Raw genomic sequence first — 20,920 nt, forward strand, 5'->3', positions numbered from 1 at the left:
GTTTTCTCAACAGGGAACATGAAGCAAACTTTTTTCAGGGTGTCCAGTGTGAACAGGGAACATGAAGTCCTCACGTGTCAGCACTTAAACAACATCAACACGCCTGGATGACATGATGCATTCAGGATACTCGTAAAGTAGAAGGTCACATTATGTTACGGGTTTTCTTTTGCATTCTCTGAAATAATTCAAAATATAATCTATAATTATAGTGAATAAAAATATTCATATCGGAAGATATGCCTTATTTGCAACTCTTAAGTTGAATATTTAATGTCCATAAAGCATTAATGATGTTGTGAAATATCAATTTTCTGTATTCAGTGATGGACTTGAACGCATCACTCGTCCAGCCGTGCCGTGCTCCCATGATGCATCAGTCCTCAGTCGGAGAGTGTGAGGAAGGGAGAAGGCGTCGCGATTTTCTCCTCATTTTTTACATTTTTGTGTTTTTTCGGGGTCTTCGCCAGCAGCTATGGAGAGCGACTGTACGGATTAATGTGCCTTAAAAGATCCGCGGCTGGATTTACCGCATTTCTGGAAAGAAATACGTCTGTTTTGCCAATCTGTTCCGGGTAAGGAAGCTAGCAGCCCCGTCCTCTGCTAATGCTACTTACTGGTCGTGTTTGATTATAAATATTGTTTTCACAACAGCTCGTCGTTTACACAATGCGACATTACGACAGATCGAGTGAATCCAACAAAAACGATTTGTGCTTCCAGTTTGCTGAGGTCGCCTGCACTGACATGTCCAGCACTGTGCGGGTTAAAGTGAAACTCACACCCTGAAAACAAACAAACAAACTGTGCTTTAAGTTAATCTATTTAGAGCTCTCTGGGTATTTAAGCCTGTCCTTTTGGGTTGTGTGATCATGTCACGGAATCTGTCATGAGGATCCTGCTTTGCCCTCACAGTGCCGTTGAGTGATATGTTACAGGAGGGAAGTTTGATAGTAACTTCCCTTCAGATGGTCCTCTTTAATCAGATCACATGGCTGAGTGGTTACTCACTGAAACCGTGACACTGCAGAAGTGTCACAGAAATGAGTCCTGTGATGGGAAGTCGTCCTCATACTGGCAGCAAATAGGACAAGGGGGATGGAAAAAATATGCTTTCTAATCATCACATGTTTTGCCTGTCTGCCTGCAAGCTTGCACAACTTGTTAGATGTTTATCAAAAGAGGCCAGATGCCATTGTGGTGATGTGAGTTATACAAGATTTCTCTGTTTTTCAGAGTGCCATGAAGGAGTAAACCTTCCACAGAGGTGCCATGCTCGCCACACAAACACCAGAGACGCCACCCGAGGCGAAAGATGTCAAACAGGTAAAATTACTGAAAGACTGAGAGTCCTACGCATCTTATATATCCAACCATCTGTTTTCTCTTTCACCGTGTTCTTCCATTCCAGCAGTGATTATTATTAAAGACAGGTACACCCTGGACAGGGTGTCAGTCGATCACAAGACAAATACATAGAGTCAGACGAACATGCACACATTTACCTCACACTTATGGGTAAATTAAGGGTTAGTAATTGATCTTGGACACATTTTCTTGGACTAAAGGAGGTAATTGCGAAAACCCATGCATGCAGAGGGAGATGTCACAAACCTGGGATTCAAACCACATTTACACAACAGTGTTGCAAGTGAACATGCTTTGTTTTTGACTTTTCCTTTCAGAGAAGTTTTTCATTAACACAACTTTCTGTAAAAAGAAAAGCGTGTGTTTACACGGACATGGTAGAAAACAATATTTTGAGCATGTAGGGTCTGTTGGTTGATTTTTGAGAAACCACACACACATATCTTGTGTGGTCAGACATCCAAGTTGGATTGTACCATGTCCCAGGAGAATAATGAGTTTGGAGGCTAACATTGTTTTGTCCATCTACTGGCCCATGTGCAGAAGAGCTATTTCATGCAGCCGTTCTCGTGTTCGGTAGCAGCATATCTACCGTCCACACTTGAGTTCGAAAGCTTCCAGAAAGTTGCATTTTCCCTCGTTTACACATCAACAGAGTCGGAGTGTTTTCAAAAGCTTCCACCGTGGAAGCACTTCTCAAAAGTTGTGTTTTCATTTGCTTTATCTGAGCGCCACTGTCCTTTAAAGGAACCCCTGTACGCAGGCTGTAAGGCTGTTGAAATAAAAAAACACACATTTCTGAATATTGTAACGAGCTGATAAAGCACATTCCAAACGTTGTTTACCCAGAGCATCTCATCCACGATGAACTCGTCCGGGAGTTGTGAACATCGCCCATGAAAAGCGTGAAGAGTCAGCGTTGTGTCATTGAGGGATGTTATGGCTGCAGCAGGATTGTTTTTCTCACCAGGTGATCTTGTCATTGTAGACTCTACCAGATTGGTCTGAACAGGACTGACTGGTTCTTGTGCACCCAGCAGCAGCGTTTCTTGCGTGGAGAGGGTGATGTCGCCATGAGCAATGCTGCTTCGAACATTAAAAAAATAAAAGTCAAAAAGCAAATGTGCATTGGAATGCTTTACCACAGCAGTGGAGCCAATAGACAGTAGCAGCACTTCCTCCGTCTACATACAGATCGAGTCGTAGCGCTTTCCAACCCATTTTCAATGAGTTGTTTTCAGTGGCACCGACCAACAGTGTGGTGTAAACGGGGCCCCTGTCTGTTCAGGATGTTCTTCACTGTTTCCTCAAGTTTTGTTTGTGTATAGATCTAAGTGAAGATGAGGTGCTAAATTCAACAGGAAAGGCACAGAATAAAGCAGCAAACACGGTATTGATGTGAATACTTAGGTATGCATCTACGATTCTTATTACTGATTGTCTCAGCTGTCAAACTTTTCTGTTTCTGTCTGTTGGCCTGTTTTTGGAATGGCTGGATGTTGTTTACCATCTTTGTGCTTCCTGTCTGCCACACATCCACATCACCCATCAGCACAGGCCTCGTCCACCGTTTCCTGTCAGCTTTCCTTTTGTCGCTGTGGTTTATCTTTATCTCTTTGCCACTGACTTGCTTCAGTAGTGTGTTCGTGTTAAGGGCTTGGCCCTGCTTCTGTTATTGTAAGGTTTAAGTTGTTACCCAGATAAGAGGTCTCCTGAGTGCAGCCTCCTCAAACTTTGAAAGTCCAAAGTGTTGCTCAGTTTATGGCTTTCGTTCTTCCAGCTGTTTCATAATGTAGGTTTTATGATTTCATTGTGTCTTTTCGTCATGTCAGTTATGTGACCATTGAGAATTTCTTCCCTGTGTTATGTAGCATCTCTGCTGATCTTGGTTTCGCTACTGCACAGTGGACTGGAACACAGAAAACATGCAGACGAACGTCTTTCATCTGTTTGAGTTATTTCCCGCCTGCTTTTCATCAAGACATGTAACGTAGGATCATGGATTATTTTTTTTCCTCCTTCACACACAGATCAAGGAGAGGTTAGCACAGTCGCTCAAGGCCTTGCAGAAGCGATATGTGACGTCGGACGCGGTGGTGACCAGCGAAGATGGCGACGCTAACCTCCTCTGCTGTGCCCTGGAAGCCATTTTTATCCACGGTATCAAGAGCAAGTACATCCGCTCCGAGGCGGCGGGCCGCAGTCGTAAAGTGGCCCTCCCTCAGCCGTTTTTCTGGAGTCTCCTCAAGACTGTCACCCACCGGTGAGTGAGCAGAGGCGCTATGACAGGATTTATGTGTTTTTATAGTAATGTGAAGTAAAGAAAACCAACTCGGCCTGAGTGTGTCTGTGTTTTCTCCAGGGATGTGGTCACAGAGTTGGAGAAAATCAGCTTTGTGGGCACGGATGTGGGTCGCTGTCGAGCCTGGCTGCGGCTCGCCCTCAACCACGGCCTCCTGGAGTGTTACCTGGCGTCCCTGTTCCGGGAAGACTCGGAGCTGCGCGCCCATTACCAGCCCAGTGCCTTGCTCCTGAACCCGGAGGAGCGGGAGGTGCTGCTCAGCTACCTCCAGGGTCTTGCTTCGCTCACGTTCAGCCTGTCGTACAAGTCCGCCGTGCTCAACGAGTGGACCACCACGCCTCTGGCTCTCGCCGGACTCTGCCCGTTCTCCCAGGCGGACGTCCTGGACCCGCCGGCCAACGGCGGGGCTCACGCCTTCTCCAAGCCGCCGTGTAAAGAACTGTGGGACTCGGCGTCTCAGTCGTCGGGCTCCTCCGACACGTTGGATAAAGTCTGCCCGGTGTTAGTTGCGAGGGGTTCGGAGCCGTTGCAAGGCGGCAGGACGGCCCTCCACTCCTCGAATTTAAGCCTGGATACCAGCGGCTCCTCTCAGCTGTCGTCCAGCCTGAGCTCCGACAGCCTCCTGCAGGGGCAGGACCCCGCGCGGCCCGGCAGGCGAGCAGTGGTCGCCCTGCGATCAGGACACTCCCATCAGCGTCAACCTCTGCACCAAGGGGCCACAGAAGAAGTATGTACATCTCTTCAAATGTGTGTTTGACTGCAACATGAGACTTAGAAACTCAACATGAATAGAAATGTCAAGAGGAATCTGACATTTTTTGGTCTTTTCAGTTTGTTTTTCTGTGTTATGAATTCTGTTGGCTTCCACTTAATGTTGTTTAGAATGAAGACTTCAGGAAGTTAATGGAATCAATAACACTAAGGTTGTTAAAATTGTGATTTAATTTGTGTTTTTTTTAAGACATTTTGCAAGGATGCTTAGGAATTGACGGAAATGTTAATGCATGATTTTGGAGACTCAGTAAAAAGAAACCACTGGTTCAGTGTGTTGAAAAATCCATTTTAAACATCCGTGGTGCCTCGTCAGGTCAGTGTTTCTTTCAAGTGAACGGTTTGGCTTGCAGAAGGTATTCATCAGCTCGTACTTCTCTGTGCTTCTGCAGCTCGCTGACTGATCTCCGGGAAAGTGGCCACTGCAGTCAGGACTCCATGCCCGAAGACTCGTTGGTCTCCAGCAGCGGCGCCGACCAGTTCTCAGAGACGGCCCTCTTCAGCAGCTCAGACAGCGAGATCCAGGGTTCTTCGGTGCCCTCCAACGATCCCGAGGACCTGCTGCCGTCCGGCGCGCCGCCCGACCCCGAGCCACCGCCAGCGCCTGCTGTCGAGAGCGCGGACGAGGAGCGTTCCCCTGCAGCCTGTGAGAGCGTCTCGGCCGAGGTGGAGACGGACGAGCTGCCCTCAGTCGGGGAGGAGACGCACCCGGCGGGTGTTCAGGAGGAGGGTCCATCTGTCCCCGAAAGGACGGAACCCGCCACACCGGAGAGGAGCAGCTCCGACGCCTCAGAGCATCAGGCTCCACGCCGCTCCGCCAGCATCCTGAGCAAGAGGGAGTCCTCAGAGTCACTTCCGGTAAGTCTGTGAGGTTTGGAGATGTAACTGCTTCCTTTTTCTAACCAGGTGAAATCCAGGTTACAGCCCGAGTGCAGGGACATTATGACACATTTACCACGAGGAAGTATCTAATCCAGCAAGAAGGGCTGATTGTATTTCATAACCTGCTACAGACTCTCTCTGTTAAAGATTCGTATTAATTCCAGTTCATGCATCCATGAAATACATAGAAATGATTGTCCAGCCGTCAACGCAGAATTGCCTGGCAGTTTGCACAGTTTGTAGACGGTGGGGCCACCGGCTTATTTCTGCTTCTAGAGCAAATGTATTCATCAGGTTTCCAGTGTGGTGAATCAGGAGCAGCCATTGAAAACTGCACAGGGAGAAGAATTGGACTGCACCATCCCCACTGACACATGTTTGACTCTCAGTCTCCAGGAAGTTGAGTGTCTGAGAGGAAACACAAGGCTTACAATAAGCCTTGGAAAATTGCGGGTTCATATTTTCCCCTCAGCCGTCACGGCACTCGGAGATCACGAGGAGTCACATTAGTATTACTGTGCTGTGAAAGAAGTTCCCTCTGTGCTGCTATAATGGTCACATTGAGGCTTCTGAAGAAACACTGATGCTTGATAAGGACTGAACACTTCCCCCCGTGACAGGAAGTTGTGAATTAAATAAACTGACACTCATCTGTTAGTGTGTAATTTCCAAACAGCAGCTGTGGGAGATGTCTTAACATTTCTACATACAGACTCAAACAGGACCAGAAGTTATAGAAATAATGAAGTTGAGTATCGATAAAAGCATGTTTGATGCTTGTTGCTTTGTAGCACTCTCATTCCTGGATCTCAGAAGATGATATCTACAAGCCTCATCTGGAGGAGGTAGCCGACAGCGAGGACGTGTCTTCCTCGGCGCCCGCGGCGGACGAGCAGGTCTCTCCGTCGCCTCCCAGCGTCGTCCATCGCAGACAGATCGGTAAACCGTCTCCTGGGTCGCCTCTTGTCTAAATGTTGCAGTGAAAAGAGCCAGAGAATCTCTCAGTGCGGCGGTGTCAAACATTAGGCCTGTGGGTCAAAAGCTAGACTCGTTTTTCACCACATTTTGTATCATTTAAATGGTTTCATGTTCAGATTGTCGTCATTTTCTCTGATTTTTTTTTAATTTTTTGGGTGTTGGGGAAACTGTGCGGTCAGGCTGCATATGAATGTGATACTTTCATGTTCCTCACTAGTTCAACCTGGTAGTTCATTGAAAGTCATCCCATAGTGAGATTGAGGAAGTGTCTGGCAGAGAAAACTGTTGTATAACAGGAAGTACTCAAACCTGTCATGTTGTAGATGGAGAAGCAGCGACTAATCTCTGTTCGTCTCATCAACAGATTTTCTTTGACCGCTTAACTGCAGAGTGTTTCAGTCGGCCGTGGGAGAGATTTGACTGCTTTCTGTCAGAAACGGCTTTTGCAGCACTTTAACTGTGACCTCAGTGGAATCGAAGCACTTTACATAAGGAGAAATTATAAAAATAATGAAACAGGAGCAGAGTCTCGGCCGAGGAATAAAACTGGGTTTTAACATCATCAGCTCCAAGCAGCCGAGAGAAGGAAATGCAAACTAGTATAAGATTGTTTTCAGTCATTTCGCCTGCCTTTTTCTATATATTTCTGTATGTTTAAAGACGTCTGGATGTCCATGGACGCTCTCTCTCTCTGTGTCTGAATGAACAGGGCTGTCGAACCCCTTCCGAGGCCTGCTGAAGCTGGGCCACCTGGAGCGGCGCGGCGCGATGGGAATGTGGCGCGACTACTACTGCGAGCTGTCGCCCTTCGAGTTCCGCCTGTACGTCGACGCCGAGGAGCGCACGTGCTGCGACAACTGCTCCCTGCTGCGCTGCGAGGACGCCTGCGTCACGTACCCGGAGGGCCGCTTCGAGCTGGCCTTCTCCGGGAAGCGGCTCTACCTCCGGGCCGCCAACCGCGACGAGGCGGAGGACTGGGTGGACCGGATCGTGGAGGCCGTGAACAAGTGCCGGCCGGCGGCCCGGGCCGACGAGCAGTGGGAGGTGCTGCAGCCCTGCGGCGAGAACGGCGCGGAGGAGAGGCTTTCGTCCCCCTCCTCCGCTCCGTCCAGCCCCGAGCGCCGCCTCTCCTCCTCTGACTCGGGCACGGGCGCGACGCAGGAGGCTCCTCCCCCCTCACTGGAGCTGGACTGGAATCGAACCGCCGACTTGGAGACGGACGCCATCAAAGAGGCGGTTTTGTACTGTTCGGTGGACTCGGAGGCTCGGACCTGGACGCCCATGGTCTTCTCCCTGTCCCTGGAGGCCTTGAAGGGCTTCAAGGTGCACGAGGGAAGGAAGCTAATGCGGCTGAGCCACCCCATCGGGGACATCCGGGACGTCGTCCCCGACGTGTCTCTGGGCGGACCGGCCTTCTTCAAGCTCCTGACAGTGAGGGAGACGCTCCGCCTGAGGGCCGAGAACCCGGAGGAGGCTCGCTCCTGGAGGGCTCTGGTCCGCGGGGCTCTGGACTCCTACCTGGAGTCCGGGGAGGACGGCGGCTCGGAGGAGCCCGCCCTGGTGCCCTCGGGCCTGACGGGAAACCTCCACAGACTGGTGCAGCACAGGCTCAAGGAAGACGGCGTCCTCCTGGCTCATCTCTGCACGGTTCCCTCAGAGAAAGGACTGGACGCTCAGAGCTTCAAGTGCGCAGGTAAACGTTCAGATGCCTCGGAATCTTTAGCTGGATGCAGAACGAGACGCGGCCGTCACGGTTTTGTGGTTTGCTGTTGGTATTTCTACTCATTGAATTTACACAAAGAAACACTTTTTAAAACTAGCATGATTGGTTAAAGCAACCCAGTGGATCCAGTCTGGACCTCTGGACCCCACAACCAGGTAGAAACAAAGAAACAAGTGTCTCAGAGCCAGACAGAGGAGAGCCTGGTGCCGGTGTGACTCAACACTGCCCCCCAGTGTACAGCAAGTAGGCTGAAATACATGGATTTCTATTTTTTCCATATGAGATTTACCGAACTATTAGGTCTCATGCAGCCTGAGTCGACAAACAAAGCACTGAAAAGCGCAGAACATCTGCACACAGACTCATAATCCAGTGTTCTTCGTATGGATTTAGTGCAGTTTTGTGGATGTGAATCGGGGGACTTGAGCTGTCCGTCTGCTCCCCAGGTTGCCCCCAGCAGATCGGCCCGTCGCGCGGCAGAGCCAGGCTGTGCGAGTTCTCCGGCCGGTACTACTGCGACAGCTGCCACACCGGGGAGACCACCGTCATCCCCTCCCGCATGGTGCACAACTGGGACCTCACGCCACGAGAGGTAGGCGCCGCACACGCTCAGATCAGAGTCCGAATCCGCCCGGGAGCTTTCACAGACCAGCGGGGGGAAAAAAACCTCCGGTGTCTCGTGCAAAAGAAGACGCTTCAATCTCTCGCGGTTCTCCAGGTCATCTTCCTTCTCTCTGTGTTTGTTTTAATGAAGTGGTTTTAGTGATGGATATTTGTTATTAGTATTTTATACTTTTTTTGTAATGACTGTTCAACAAGGAGATTTGCCTTCCACCCCAATTAGGCACAAAATAGTTTCTCCCATTTGAGTGCCAGCATTAAGGAGTAGCTTTATGTGGCCTTTTGTGGCTATTTTTGTTTCTAAAAGAGATAATTTCGTTATTACTGTTAGAAATTCACAGATGTTTTCTTCACACGAGACACTGATGGGACACACGAGGGATTTTCATTCCCAAACCGCACACTTGCCTCAGATTACATCAGCTCATTAGTCTGCCGGTGAAAAGCAGAGTTCTCGTCTTGAAGAGCCGTTGGCGCCGAGTGGATTGACGTGAGTCATGGCTCCAACGCCACAGGTGTCGAATGAAACACAGGAGAGGATTTTATCAAACAGAACATTGTAAAAGGCGTCGCTTATTTCAGTCAGCTGTTTCTAACATCTGGACCAACACAAAAGAGGACTGGAGATTCCAGAAATCTCCTAGAAAGTGAAACACTTCAAACCTCCGATGTGTCATAGAGCTGCCCCGCCCTCCGCCCCGCTCTGACCCCGCCTCCTGCCGTCTGTCCAGGTGTCGGTGAAAGCCGTGCAGCTGCTGGCTCAGGTGGAGCAGGAGCCTCTGCTGAACCTGGAGCAGCTGAACCCCGAGCTGGTGAAGCACTCGGAGTCCATGGCCCAGGCTCAGGGCCTGCGGCAGAAGCTCCGCCTGCTGGGAGACTACCTGCTCACCTGCCGCAGCGGAGCCTGCAAGACGCTCCAGGCCAGGTGTGTGTGTGTGTTGGTGTGTGTTTGTGACACTCTGTCGCACTGTCTGGCTGCAGGGTACTAATAATCTCACCTTGTTAATTCCGTCATAACTCGGCGTTTCCTAATCCCCTCTGCAGAATGGGGCAGCGGACGTACCTGCTGGAGTCCAGCCAGCTGTACAGCGTCCTGGACCTGCGCCAGGTAGCCTGTCTTAATTCATAAATCATGTCATCCAGTTTCATTCACTGTCCTGTTATTTTCGCCTCTGATGCTGCTGCTGCTGGGAAGCATCCTGACGTGCACGCACGCCTTTTTGTTTGCTGTGTCACAGATAGCAGAGGGCCAGTATGCACACTTCCTGCTCAGGCTGCTGCATTATGCGTCCAGCCACGTGTTCCAGTGCGACCTTTGCACCCAGCGGGGCTTCTTCTGCCAGATCTGCCACTCCAATGACATCATCTTCCCTTTCCAGTTGGAGACCACCACTCGGTACGTCCAGCCTTCGCTTTGATTCATTCTCTCACATTCGTGAGACGTGTAGTTAAAATCTGTTAGTTGGGTGAGGTGTTGGGAGTCTTTCCACTCTGACTGTGAACCGTTTCTGTTTCCCAGATGTAAAGATTGTAAAGCCGTGTTTCACCTGGAGTGTAAACCCGCCGGCCGCTCCTGTCCTCGCTGCGAGCGAATGAAGAAGTACCTGGAGCGGGACCTGCAGGACTGAGAGCAGCCGCGGTGGGCCGGCGGGGAGGAACGGAAAATCTAGCTTTTACATGACCTAACCTCAAGTGCAATTACGAGTGACTGAGCAGAATAGAGAAGAAGTGCTGCAGTAGCTCCACTCCCTTGCACTAACGCAGAAGCACTTCGAGCCTTGTGATGCTGACCTCACAGCCAAATGTTACTGAGCAGTGACTTGAATACCTCTGTGACGGCGGAGCTCGCTGCTGCCACTGGGAATCCGCTCATTCTTCACATTCTAGTTCTTAAACGCCATGTTTACAGGAGTGGGCTCTGCATTTCAGATGCACACACACTCACACACACACGGACAGCAGTGAAGCCGAGGGAAGCAGCACCTCAGATGTTCCAGTTAACACGTTTTGATTGTGCCTTCTTTTCTTTTTTAATTTCAGATTGAAGCTTTACACTATTTCCTCAAAACACGTCGCCTAGACGGGTTTTTTTTTCTTCTGTTTTCATAACCAGGAGGTGAAATCACACCAATGCATTACATATTTTTGATTCAGTGTAAATATGAAGACTTTCTCTTTGTGTATTAACTCTGGAACTGGCACTACAAATGTGATCCACACACATTACAGCAGTCCCAAAGGTCCACAGAGGAAATTTAAAAAGTGTTTTGCTATGCTGCTTGTGTGCTGTGTCACAATAAACCCATTCAGAGTGAATAATGAAGCAAACGAGTCGAAGATTAGACACGGTGGTGATGATCTAGTTTTTAGGGGAATTATTGGAGTACACAGTTTCACTGAAGTTCCTTTTTCTTTTTCTTTCTTTTTTTGCATATTTGCACTCAAAAACGACTGTTAAGAAAACATTTCAGCTCGTTGTCAGCTGTCATTTCTCTGAGCACATGAAAGTAATGTTTCTTAACTTTTTGAGCTTTGGTGGACTCGGCAATCACAGCAAGTTAGTGACACATAAAGATGAAAATGTGAGAATAATCTTAAAACATTGAAAAGTTTTGACTTTAAAGTTTTGACAGTGAAGCTATATTTTAATTAATTTTGTTGAAATCTTAAGGAAAAAAATATTTTGGTTTAAATAATTTTGCATTTAATCTCAAGTTTTAAGAATAAAGTTGAAATATTAAGAAAAATGTCCAATTGTAATTTTCTGAAAGCCTGAATGAGCGATGTATTGATTAGTTTTCTTGAAGTGGAGCTGATTTGCTGTCATCGTTGATCCATCCAGACACCCCAAGAGCTTCTCCGACTCTGAAGAGAGCAAATGTCGACCAAGGTTTACTTCTTCAGTAAACTATGCAGAACATATCACATCCGAATGGGAAACTCACAATACTGTAGTACTGTTATAATTCAGGTCTGTATTTATTTCATCTCACCACTGAAGATGTACAACTGTGGGAATAAATGCCTGTGTGTTACGTTCTGTCTCTTGTGCTTAATTTGAAGTTTTCTGAGGTGCTGAAATGTTTAAAATGACTAACAGAATTCAGAGGTTCGAGAGGTGAATTTGTGTTCAGAGGTTTGCAGGTTAAAATCCCGCCCTGAGCATGACCTTTGACCTTGGCTGCCCGTGCTCTGCTTGTATCATGTGTAGTTAAAGCTAGGTTAACTGTGGAAAAAGTTGGTTAAATGCAGAGAAGGAATTTCCCTCAGAGATCAATAAAGAATGCTTTCTTCCTCTTCTGCCTGTGGACGAACATCGAGGGGAAAGCAGTTTGGTGAGCCCCGTTTGAACAGGCTCCACCAGCTGATCCACAGAGGTGTACTTAACACTGTTAAATAATTTCTTAATTATAAGGAGAAAGCTGAAAATGGAAAAACAGGAAGACAGTCCTGCCAAACTCACACAGCCACATTCCTGTGACGGTCACGCTGGGTGTGATCAAACAAAGTTCACCCGAGAGAGGCCGAAGGATCCCATCAGACAAGATCGGGAACTGACAAACTAACATTTATTTATTGATATTGATATTGATATATTTTTCAGATTTACCAAAAGGGAAAACTGGAAACCCCACCTCATTCAATGATTTTTCTTTATTTTCATGACAATTCACATTGTAGATTCTCACTGAAGGCATCAGAACTGTGACTGGAATTATGTAGTCGTTAGGTCTCCTTTATTTGTTCGATGGAGTCAGAGCAGGTATGGCACAAAGAAAACAGTCTATTCAACGACAAAACTAGTACACATACGAGTAATCACAGCTGTGAGGAAGGCTGTGCCAAACAAAAAGACAAAAGCCAGACTCACTTATCTCACAAAAAAGGAATTTAAACCAAAAGGAAAATTTAAACAGCAGTGGCACCAACCCGATAACACCATGTTCTCCTCATCATCATCTCCCTCCTCATCAGAAGCTTCTGAGCCTGGGCCTCTTTGTAATCCATGTATTTTAATTGGTTCATAGAATGTGTTTTCATTGTGTTATTATTGGTTGTGGCCACTTATAGTCGATTTATTTGTATTAGGAAGCAGACTGGCTTCATTTGGACACCACTGGGCCTGCCAAAGGGTATTTTCAAAAACTGAAAAAAGAATGGAATGTTCCCCCAGAAAACAAGTAACAGTAAAATAAGTGAGAATCTACAATGTAAATTGTCAAGATAATAAATTAAAAAAAAAAAACATGAGATGAGAAGGTAGTGTATGGCAAATAACCAATTTATTCAAATAACTTTTTGTTTTTGTACCACTCTACTTCCGCCATCACAAATAGCCCTGAAGCAAATTGATTGTTGACTAGCAACGCAAACACAAAGTCTCTGTATTTTCTGTATTATGTCACCTGGTTTGGATCATGTTAATACAAATTGTATGTCTGATCTACAGCTAAATAAATTCATTATTAGACATGTTATTTATTTATTTATTTATTTTTTGTTCCTGGCAGGTTAACCTGTTGGTTGGTTTTAAAGTCATCAACGACATTTAAAGCACCTGTGAGGCGGAGGGATACAGTGAAGGGGTTCGTGCAGCGGCATCACCTGCGTGTCAACGGACAAGATGACAATAATAAACTTTAATCGAAGTGATTAAGAGTCGTTGTCTGGATGTGTGAGGTTCGCAGAGGAGGTGAACTCGTTTGAAGGGAGGAGTAAAAGGAGACAGTGAAGACAACAGCCAGCCTGAAAAACACGTTCATCAAAGTGTGTCCCTCCGCGGACGCTTTTCCTCCTTCAGCCGGTCAGGTGTAGTGCTCCTCCGCGACTCCGCTCTCCTCCCCCTCCTCCTCCTCCGCCGCCTCCTCTTCCTCCTGGAGCCGCTTTAACTCCCCCGGTGAGAGTCTTCTCCGTGTGAGGCCGAGCTGCCGCTCCCAGCAGGCGGACAGTGTCGCAGCCCCCGCCGCTCCGGGATGGATGATGCCCGGGAAGACGCGCCGGTGGGTCCGCTGGAGAGGAGCAGCCACCGGGCGTTCATTCACGGCAACACGCTGTACGTGTGGGGGGGCTACCGGGTGAGTACGCCGTGTGCGCGCGAGAGAGATGTGGCTCGAACCATATAAACAAAAACAGAAAAAACTTGATTATCTGGCTCGAGAAGTAAACAACAAGGTTTCTGTGGCTACGTGGCTCCTCGCAGATCTACCTGTACAGGCACATTACTTAAAAATAAAAAATATATAAATAACTGAATTACACACACTTCTTTCAACGCTAAAATAGAGACTTTTTGCTTTCTACACTGGAATGTTTGAGATTCACCATATTTATAATGCACAGTTTAGTTTTCATAAAGGTTAGTGAAATCAATTCTGGAAGACCCTGTTATCTTCTTACATGTCAAATTATTAGACACACGCAGCTCTCCTAAAAATATCCAATCAAAAAACTACAGCCTTGAAGGGAAATTATTGTTTCTGTCAATCAATCATCTATGAAGCTTCATCCAACTTATATGCTACACAAAAATACCCAGAGTTACAAATATCAAGGCTCATAAGGTTTTGTAAATGCCAACATGGGATAATTTTCTTTAAAAAAAAAAAAAAAAGATTTATTCAGTGGAGATTGTACACCGCCCCTCAGTCTTCATGTCTTCACTTACAAACTGTTGTAATCATTGCAAAAAATGAACACAGCAGTATTTTTTTCTGATCTGAAGCTGATAATTTCAGCAGCATGAAAGCAAAACACTTTTCCAAATTAGTGAGACAAAGCCGTCTTGTAACCATTCTGATGTCCTGTTTTCCGTGCTTTGAGTGATGCTATGAATGGCTTACCCTGTGAGCTTTAGATCCACTGACGTGTGTAAAGATGTTGTCAAAAACAACCGAGCTCAAGGATCCTTGTATGAACTCTCGCTGCAGTGACATGTTTCAACAAAACATCTGTCAAAACTATCTGTGTGTTCAGACTGTTGCTATGCTCGCAGTGTCACGCTTCAGCCTGCTCACGTGGTCAGTGTCTGTCACCATCAAATGTGCATTGAGACAGTGAGTTTTATTTGCCTTTTTTTTAAAGAAAAACCCTTGAGTGAATGTTTTGTGTGTCTTCCTGCAGATGGTGGGTGGAGAAGATGTCATCCTGCCCAGCGATGAGATATGGTTCTGTGATTTGGACAGCGGGACGTGGTGAGAAGGATAAAAGGCTGTTTATCAGCTAGGATAACACTGGGTCACCTTGACATGCAAGCAGCGGATGTAGGCTGAAAGCAAGCCAGTTTTTTATGTAGTTGTCTCTTGAAAAGTGTTGCAATTACAGTCTGAATTGACCTGAGAGAGACGTCTGTTCAAGATGGCCTCATATAAAACTTTCCTTTAACTACGCTTTACAAGGATTCATATCGCTGCCGATCGTTTTGTTTTCCCTATTTGCAGTCATGTAAAGCACACTGTGCCCATTAAGCGTCCTGTATTTCTTCTGCCGTGTCTCTCTCTGACAGGGACAAACTGCAGGCCACAGGAGACGTCCCCTCGAACCTGGCCATGTGCAGCAGCGCTCATGTCAACGGCACGCTTTACATATTTGGCGGATGGTTGGAACCAGACGGTTACTCAAATGAGGTGAGATGGCGACGGTCAAAACATTGAACAAGTCGCAGATCTTACAGTGGTTATCCTGAGAGACAGATCACGGCTGTGCAGGTGTGAAAAGCTGCTCAGAGCAGCAGGAGACATTTTTAGTTTCCTTCTGAAGCAAATATAAAGAATAAATATAGTTTTATTTACTGAACTCCAAATTTAGACAAATATACTCCTGATTTCCAGACAAAGGCTGGAAAAGAGAAAGTGGCACAGAGCAACAGAAGCTCATAAAAATCCAGTAGAAAAAAACAAAACTTTAAGGCAACTCAAGAGTGTTTGAAATGCCTCCAGGTCGTCTGCAGAAGGCACTCAGGTTATTTAATCTGTCTTATTACTGCCAGCTGTCAGTCCTGCAATGTAAACTGACACGTAGAACTTGCTTTAACTTGATTTTCTTGGGCAAGCGGACCCGGCTGGGAGACAGGTGTGAGAGTCAGAAAGTAAACCTCCGCATGAGGAACGACGGAAGAAACAATCAGCTGTTTGTCTGCGCCTCACATTGAACTTTCACCTGATTCCAAATATGCGACGTGTGTGTGTTCTTCACCAGTTCCAGATTGTGCACCTTTACTTCCTTCACTGTGTTGAAGGCAGAGTTAAACGGCACTCTGGGAAACGAAGGAACTCTCGTCGGTGAAAATGCTGAGTCGTGGTATCGATTTGTGTGTTTACTTGTTTAAAAAAGAAAAACATGTTGGCAAAGGTAAGACAGCGCTATCTGGGAACATCTCGTCCTCCTCTTCCACGCATCGCACCCTGCTCATACCAGACATTGTCGACTCTGCATATTATCCGCTCTGATGATCGGCTTTCGGAGCAGTTTGGAGCAGATGCGGTGTGATGAACACTGGCCTCACAGCAGAACAACTGCTCCCACCAGTTTGACCTCCTGGAAGCCAGAAGTTTCTGTCTCGAGGAGATATTCAGGCTTGATTGATGGTAAGGATGATGCCCCTCTGGGTTTGACTTTTACCCCCTTTTTTTTTTTTTTCTTCTAATCTTTAGATGTTCAGCATCGACCTCTCACAGCAGCCCTGCTCATGGAGGAAAGTGACCGACACCAGGGGGCCGACACCCTCTCCACGCAACAAACACTCCTGCTGGGCGCACAAGAACCGGTCAGTCCTGTTCAGACTAATCTCTATATCACCTGGTGAGAAAAACAATCCCATAGCTACAAGAATTGTGAACTGATGCTTTAAACGAATAGTTTTTCTCTTTGGTTCCAGATTGATCTTCTTCGGTGGGTACGGCTGTAAGACCATGGGGGATGTTCGCAGCTCCTGGTCGAGCTTCATCGTGGACGAGATGTCCTGGGTGAATACTGTTTGGAATCTGCCTGATCAGGCCGTTAAGCTTTTGTTGTTTTTGGTGCCAGTTTCCACGACAGTTCTGCTCGGGGCAACTGAAAAAGCAGCTTTTTGAACTCTCTCTGACTCTGTTGAGTAAATGGTGGAAAACCCAACTTTCTGGTAACTGGTCTCAGCACATGCACGCCATGGCTGCAGGGCTTCATTATACAAACAACCAACAGCACCCACTAGTGGGCCAATGTGCTAACTACATCGTCTCCAGCGCTTCCGACGTTTCCACATAAATGGACACTTTTCAAAGTGTTGCTGCATAAATGTCAAAAACGATGCATTTTCACTTGAAAGGCTGTGAAAACGAAGCCTTAGCTTAGCTTCAGTTCTTGCTTTTGAGAAATGACCATCAGTGGTTAAGACGTTATCCTTTTCCTTTTCAGTCCACCATTGGAGACACTTTGTTCCGGTGCTGGGGGTGGAACAGCGAGGTCGTGGTGTTCGACATACACTCCTCCACGTGGAGCAAGCCGGAGACTCGGGTGCGTACGCAGTGATGATGGGGGATTGAACTTGCGTGCTGTGGTGGACCGCTGACGCCTCTCCGTACCGGTGTGTGGATGTGTGCAGGGCTCCGCTCCCTCGGCCAGAGGCTGCCATGCCAGCGCCCTGCTGGGGAACAGAGGTTATCTCTCCGGCGGCGTGGTGAGTTCGCTGAGCAGCTCGGAGCCTGTGGCCTCAGAGGAAAACCTTCACGCTCCAGCACGCTTCGGGTCCCAGTTTGCGGCAACAGTTTGGGGAAAGCCTTTTCCTGTTTCCCTTTCCTGTTGTGGAGAAAAACACCGTCTCATCGCGAGGCCAGATCCTGTTTAAGAAAAGTGGTTCTTCTGAGTTTTCACTGACCTTTAACTTCCTCTGAGAGAGACTTCCGTATCAGTGCTGGAGATCCGTTTAATACTGACTCTGATCAGAATTCTGATGTTGGATTCGGAGCTGGGAGTTGTTCAAAGTGCACAGATTAGTGACCCTCCGAGGCCAGAATGTGACACCCCTCATTGAGGGGGCGAGAGACTCCCACAACACTTGTTGGTGCATGCTGCCTTTTCTTATTTTGAAGAAACGGGTTTGTTTGCAGGAAACAGCGGAGTTGGACTTGTTCTGCTTGGACCTGGAAACTTGGACCTGGACTGAAATGTAAAATCCCTTTTTTCCTTTCTGCTCTCTGTATATTTACCTGCACAGCGTTTGATTGTCACCTGAAAGAGGTTGCACTGTGTCGTTCTCCTCAGCGTCATGCCCCCGACCTTCGCCCCTCTGGGTCGCTCCATGCACACCATGACGTCCATCTCGGACCACGCGCTCTTCGTCTTCGGAGGTCTGGGCATAGATGGAGTCACCCTGAGTAAGTTTCAGGGTTTAGTGCTGTAAAATCCTCTGGGTTGAGACAGTGGATACCTCATTTAGAAGACTGGGTTACGTATAATTTGTATAATTTGTCTCATTTGTGAGTTTTAGTATTTTGATCAGCCTCGTCTTGCAGATGACGCCTGGAAGTTTGACACGAGAACAAACGAGTGGACCGAGATAATGCATCCACACAGAGACAAGCCGAGGTACTTCCATCTGTCCTTTATACGATTTGAACTTTGGGCACTCTTTAGTCTCCTTATCACAGAAGCTGGATCAGATTTTTTTCTTTTTTATTTACTGAAGAGATCCTGAAGGGGTGAAGAGGCCTGTGCTGTTTTGATATCTATATAAATGGGGCTTAGATTTCTTTCTAGCTTGATAAAACATTAAGAATAAAATAAAAGTATTTATTCAATCATCACTACCAGTGTGTTGATTTGAAGGTGCATTGTGTTTATTGCCTGTGGCCCCCATAATGTCTGGAAACGCCCCTGCTGGCAGCTGAATGTATTCTATCCTGCTTAAACAGGAGTATTTCAAAAAATGAAAAAGTCTTGGATTCTGTTACTGTTGGCTGAAGAGAGAAAATAGGAAGTTTTAGCTCAGAACTTCAGCAGCTTGTTATTTAGGATCCAATGTGTGAAACTCATTTCGCTTCAGGGGCCACGTTCGGCCAGTTCCACCTCAAGTGGGCCGAACCGGTGAATTGTGCCACAATAACTTTTAAGTTTAAACCTTTCCTTTGAGTATACATTTGGAAGAAGTCTGTCTTATTTCCGTGTTACAAGTTTATTTCTTTTCTTTTTCTTATTTCTTTTTTTTTTTCCAACTTGCTTGTTGGGTTTGTGGGCTGGATGCAAAACGCTCCGTCCACACACGTCAGACCTGGTGAAAGAGTGATTTCCTCTCTCTCTTCATGTTTCCCCTCCAGGGTGTGCCACACAGCCTGCCTGGGACAGGACAGCGACGTCGTGGTGTTCGGCGGATGCAGCAACCTCTGCGTCATCATGGACACGGTACGCTTCCTGACTGACCGGGTTGGGTCCCACGCCTCGCCCTGGCCGTGTGCTGAAGTGCCCTCGGGCATGAACACCCTGCATGGCAGCCGTTTTTGAAAAGGCTCATTTTCCAGGCTGCTGAAATCGTGAACTTTTTGCTATTTAGGTCCATTTATTTTCTGCCTTTTTTTCGATGAGATCTGGTATTTTGAAGGAGATTAATTTAGAAAAACATCCCATTTTGACAGAACAAACTAAAATATAAGGCATCATGAGCCTAATTGGACTCTGCCATTGTTTTCCTGTGGAAACATTCTGGTTGCCATGGAGATGCTTTGGTTGCATAGAGAATTGCGTTGCAAGTTGCTGATGAGCACTGAAGGAGACCTGCGGGGAAACGAGAGTGTGTCAGGATGAAAGTGATGCCGTTCAGGTGAGATTATTGCAGAATAGGGTTTTTTTTTTTTCTTGGGTTGTTTGACCCAAATCTTGTCGCCAACATTTCCCGAAGAAACTCTGATCTGCAGAGCGTGTTTGGGATCAAACATGGCGGCTTTAGGGCAGCTTACCAGTGCTGAGTGACTTTCTCCACAATAAACCAGCATTGCTTGAAATTTCAACAGAAAAAGTGACGTGGAACATTTTTCAGCAACATTCCTCCATTTTTAAATACACAGCGTTTTAAATCTCATTACTTCTGTGATGTTATTTGTAGAGCGAGCCAGTTACAGCACATGTTGCATAACTAAAGCTCGGAGTGGATTAAGCACTCGCTGCGTGTGTGTGTGTGTGTGTGTGTGTGTGTGTGTGTGTGTGAAGTGTGTCTGCAGTATGTGCTAAAGAACATTTCCATACGATGCTTCCTCGTGTTTGTCGTTGACAGATTGCTATTCTGAGAGCTCCGTCCCAACATCACTGCAGCGACATCCTCATCTTCCAGACCCAGCCTTACTCCCTCTCCAGGTAACTCACCGCTCCGCGTCCGGATCATGTGCTCATGAGCACGCGGGCACAATGCCGCCCTGTCCACTGCATTCACCGACGAATAAGCTGCTCCGGCCAAGTGCACAGGCCGGCAAACTCCTGAGGCTATTTATATTCTCCCCGCGACAGATTACAGCCGAGGACAACGGCTTATTCTAAAGAGCTTTCACTCATCGTATGTGGACATATTGGTCAAATTAACCCTTTTTGTGATGACTGAGAAAACCTTGGTTTTGAACCCAGAGCATTAAACGATGTGAGAGGATAACAGTTTCCATGGTTTTACAGCTGGGTCTGCATATGGCATCAAAAGTAAGGAACAGAGTCCATCAGTGTAAAGACTGCCAATGGACGGCAGACGCTCTTCATGCCAGTCGTGGAATGTTGGGTCAGAGCAGGAAGGAAGGAAGTCATGGTTACGGTAGATTGGAGCAAAACTATTTGAGCCATGGAGGACTGACGGAGTTGGCGGTGGAAGAGGTAGCTGGGTTCGGGTTCCACCAGGATTCCGCCGGTTGCGCCCCTCGGCTCACCTGCTTCTCGTCTGAACTCCCCGTTTTTCTCTCTCAGACTGTGTGAAGATTTCATCGGCGAACACCAGCAGCTGTTCGGAGACCTCCTCTCTCTGCCGTCGAAGCTCCGCAGCAGCGTGAACAAGAGGCGAGCCTTTTTCTCCACCGTGAAGCCATTTCTCAAAGCTTGAAGAGGGTTTTTTTCTAATTAGGGTTTTTTTTAGGAGCATCAAACTCTCCGATGGCATTTGTGCTCGTAATGACTCTAAAAAAAGAAATAAGGTGCTGGAAGTTTTCTTCTTTTAGACTTTGTAAGTGAAGTTTGTCTTATTTTTAAACGGCCAGTTTTCATTAGTTGGATTTTACTGTATTTACTGACTTGTTTTTGAATAAAGCTGATGACTTTTGCAGCTCCGCCTGGTT

General features: G+C 47.0%; 2 protein-coding genes across 2 annotated transcripts; both read left to right on the forward strand.

The window, feature by feature from the left end:
- The first annotated feature begins 392 nt into the window (after positions 1-392).
- On the forward strand, positions 393-11,680 carry plekhm1 (pleckstrin homology domain containing, family M (with RUN domain) member 1). Its single transcript, XM_030098586.1, is given in 13 exon segments — positions 393-575; positions 1,237-1,326; positions 3,399-3,631; positions 3,731-4,307; positions 4,309-4,397; positions 4,834-5,299; positions 6,115-6,262; positions 7,011-7,994; positions 8,471-8,616; positions 9,377-9,570; positions 9,690-9,753; positions 9,884-10,041; positions 10,165-11,680. Coding segments are annotated over 12 exon segments (3,222 nt in total). The 5' UTR covers positions 393-575; positions 1,237-1,272; the 3' UTR covers positions 10,274-11,680.
- A 1,739-nt stretch (positions 11,681-13,419) lies between these two features.
- LOC115393259 (kelch domain-containing protein 1-like) lies at positions 13,420-20,907 on the forward strand. The gene is made up of 13 exons (XM_030098146.1): positions 13,420-13,720; positions 14,766-14,836; positions 15,148-15,268; positions 16,295-16,407; positions 16,519-16,606; positions 17,037-17,135; positions 17,224-17,298; positions 17,729-17,787; positions 17,883-17,995; positions 18,134-18,206; positions 18,935-19,019; positions 19,885-19,964; positions 20,556-20,907. Exons 1-13 carry the CDS (start codon positions 13,619-13,621, stop codon positions 20,686-20,688), a joined length of 1,212 nt encoding a protein of 403 aa, XP_029954006.1. The 5' UTR covers positions 13,420-13,618; the 3' UTR covers positions 20,689-20,907.
- Positions 20,908-20,920: the final 13 nt, after the last annotated feature.

This window comes from Salarias fasciatus, chromosome 8 (assembly GCF_902148845.1).
Source record: "Salarias fasciatus chromosome 8, fSalaFa1.1, whole genome shotgun sequence".
NCBI lineage: Eukaryota > Metazoa > Chordata > Actinopteri > Blenniiformes > Blenniidae > Salarias > Salarias fasciatus.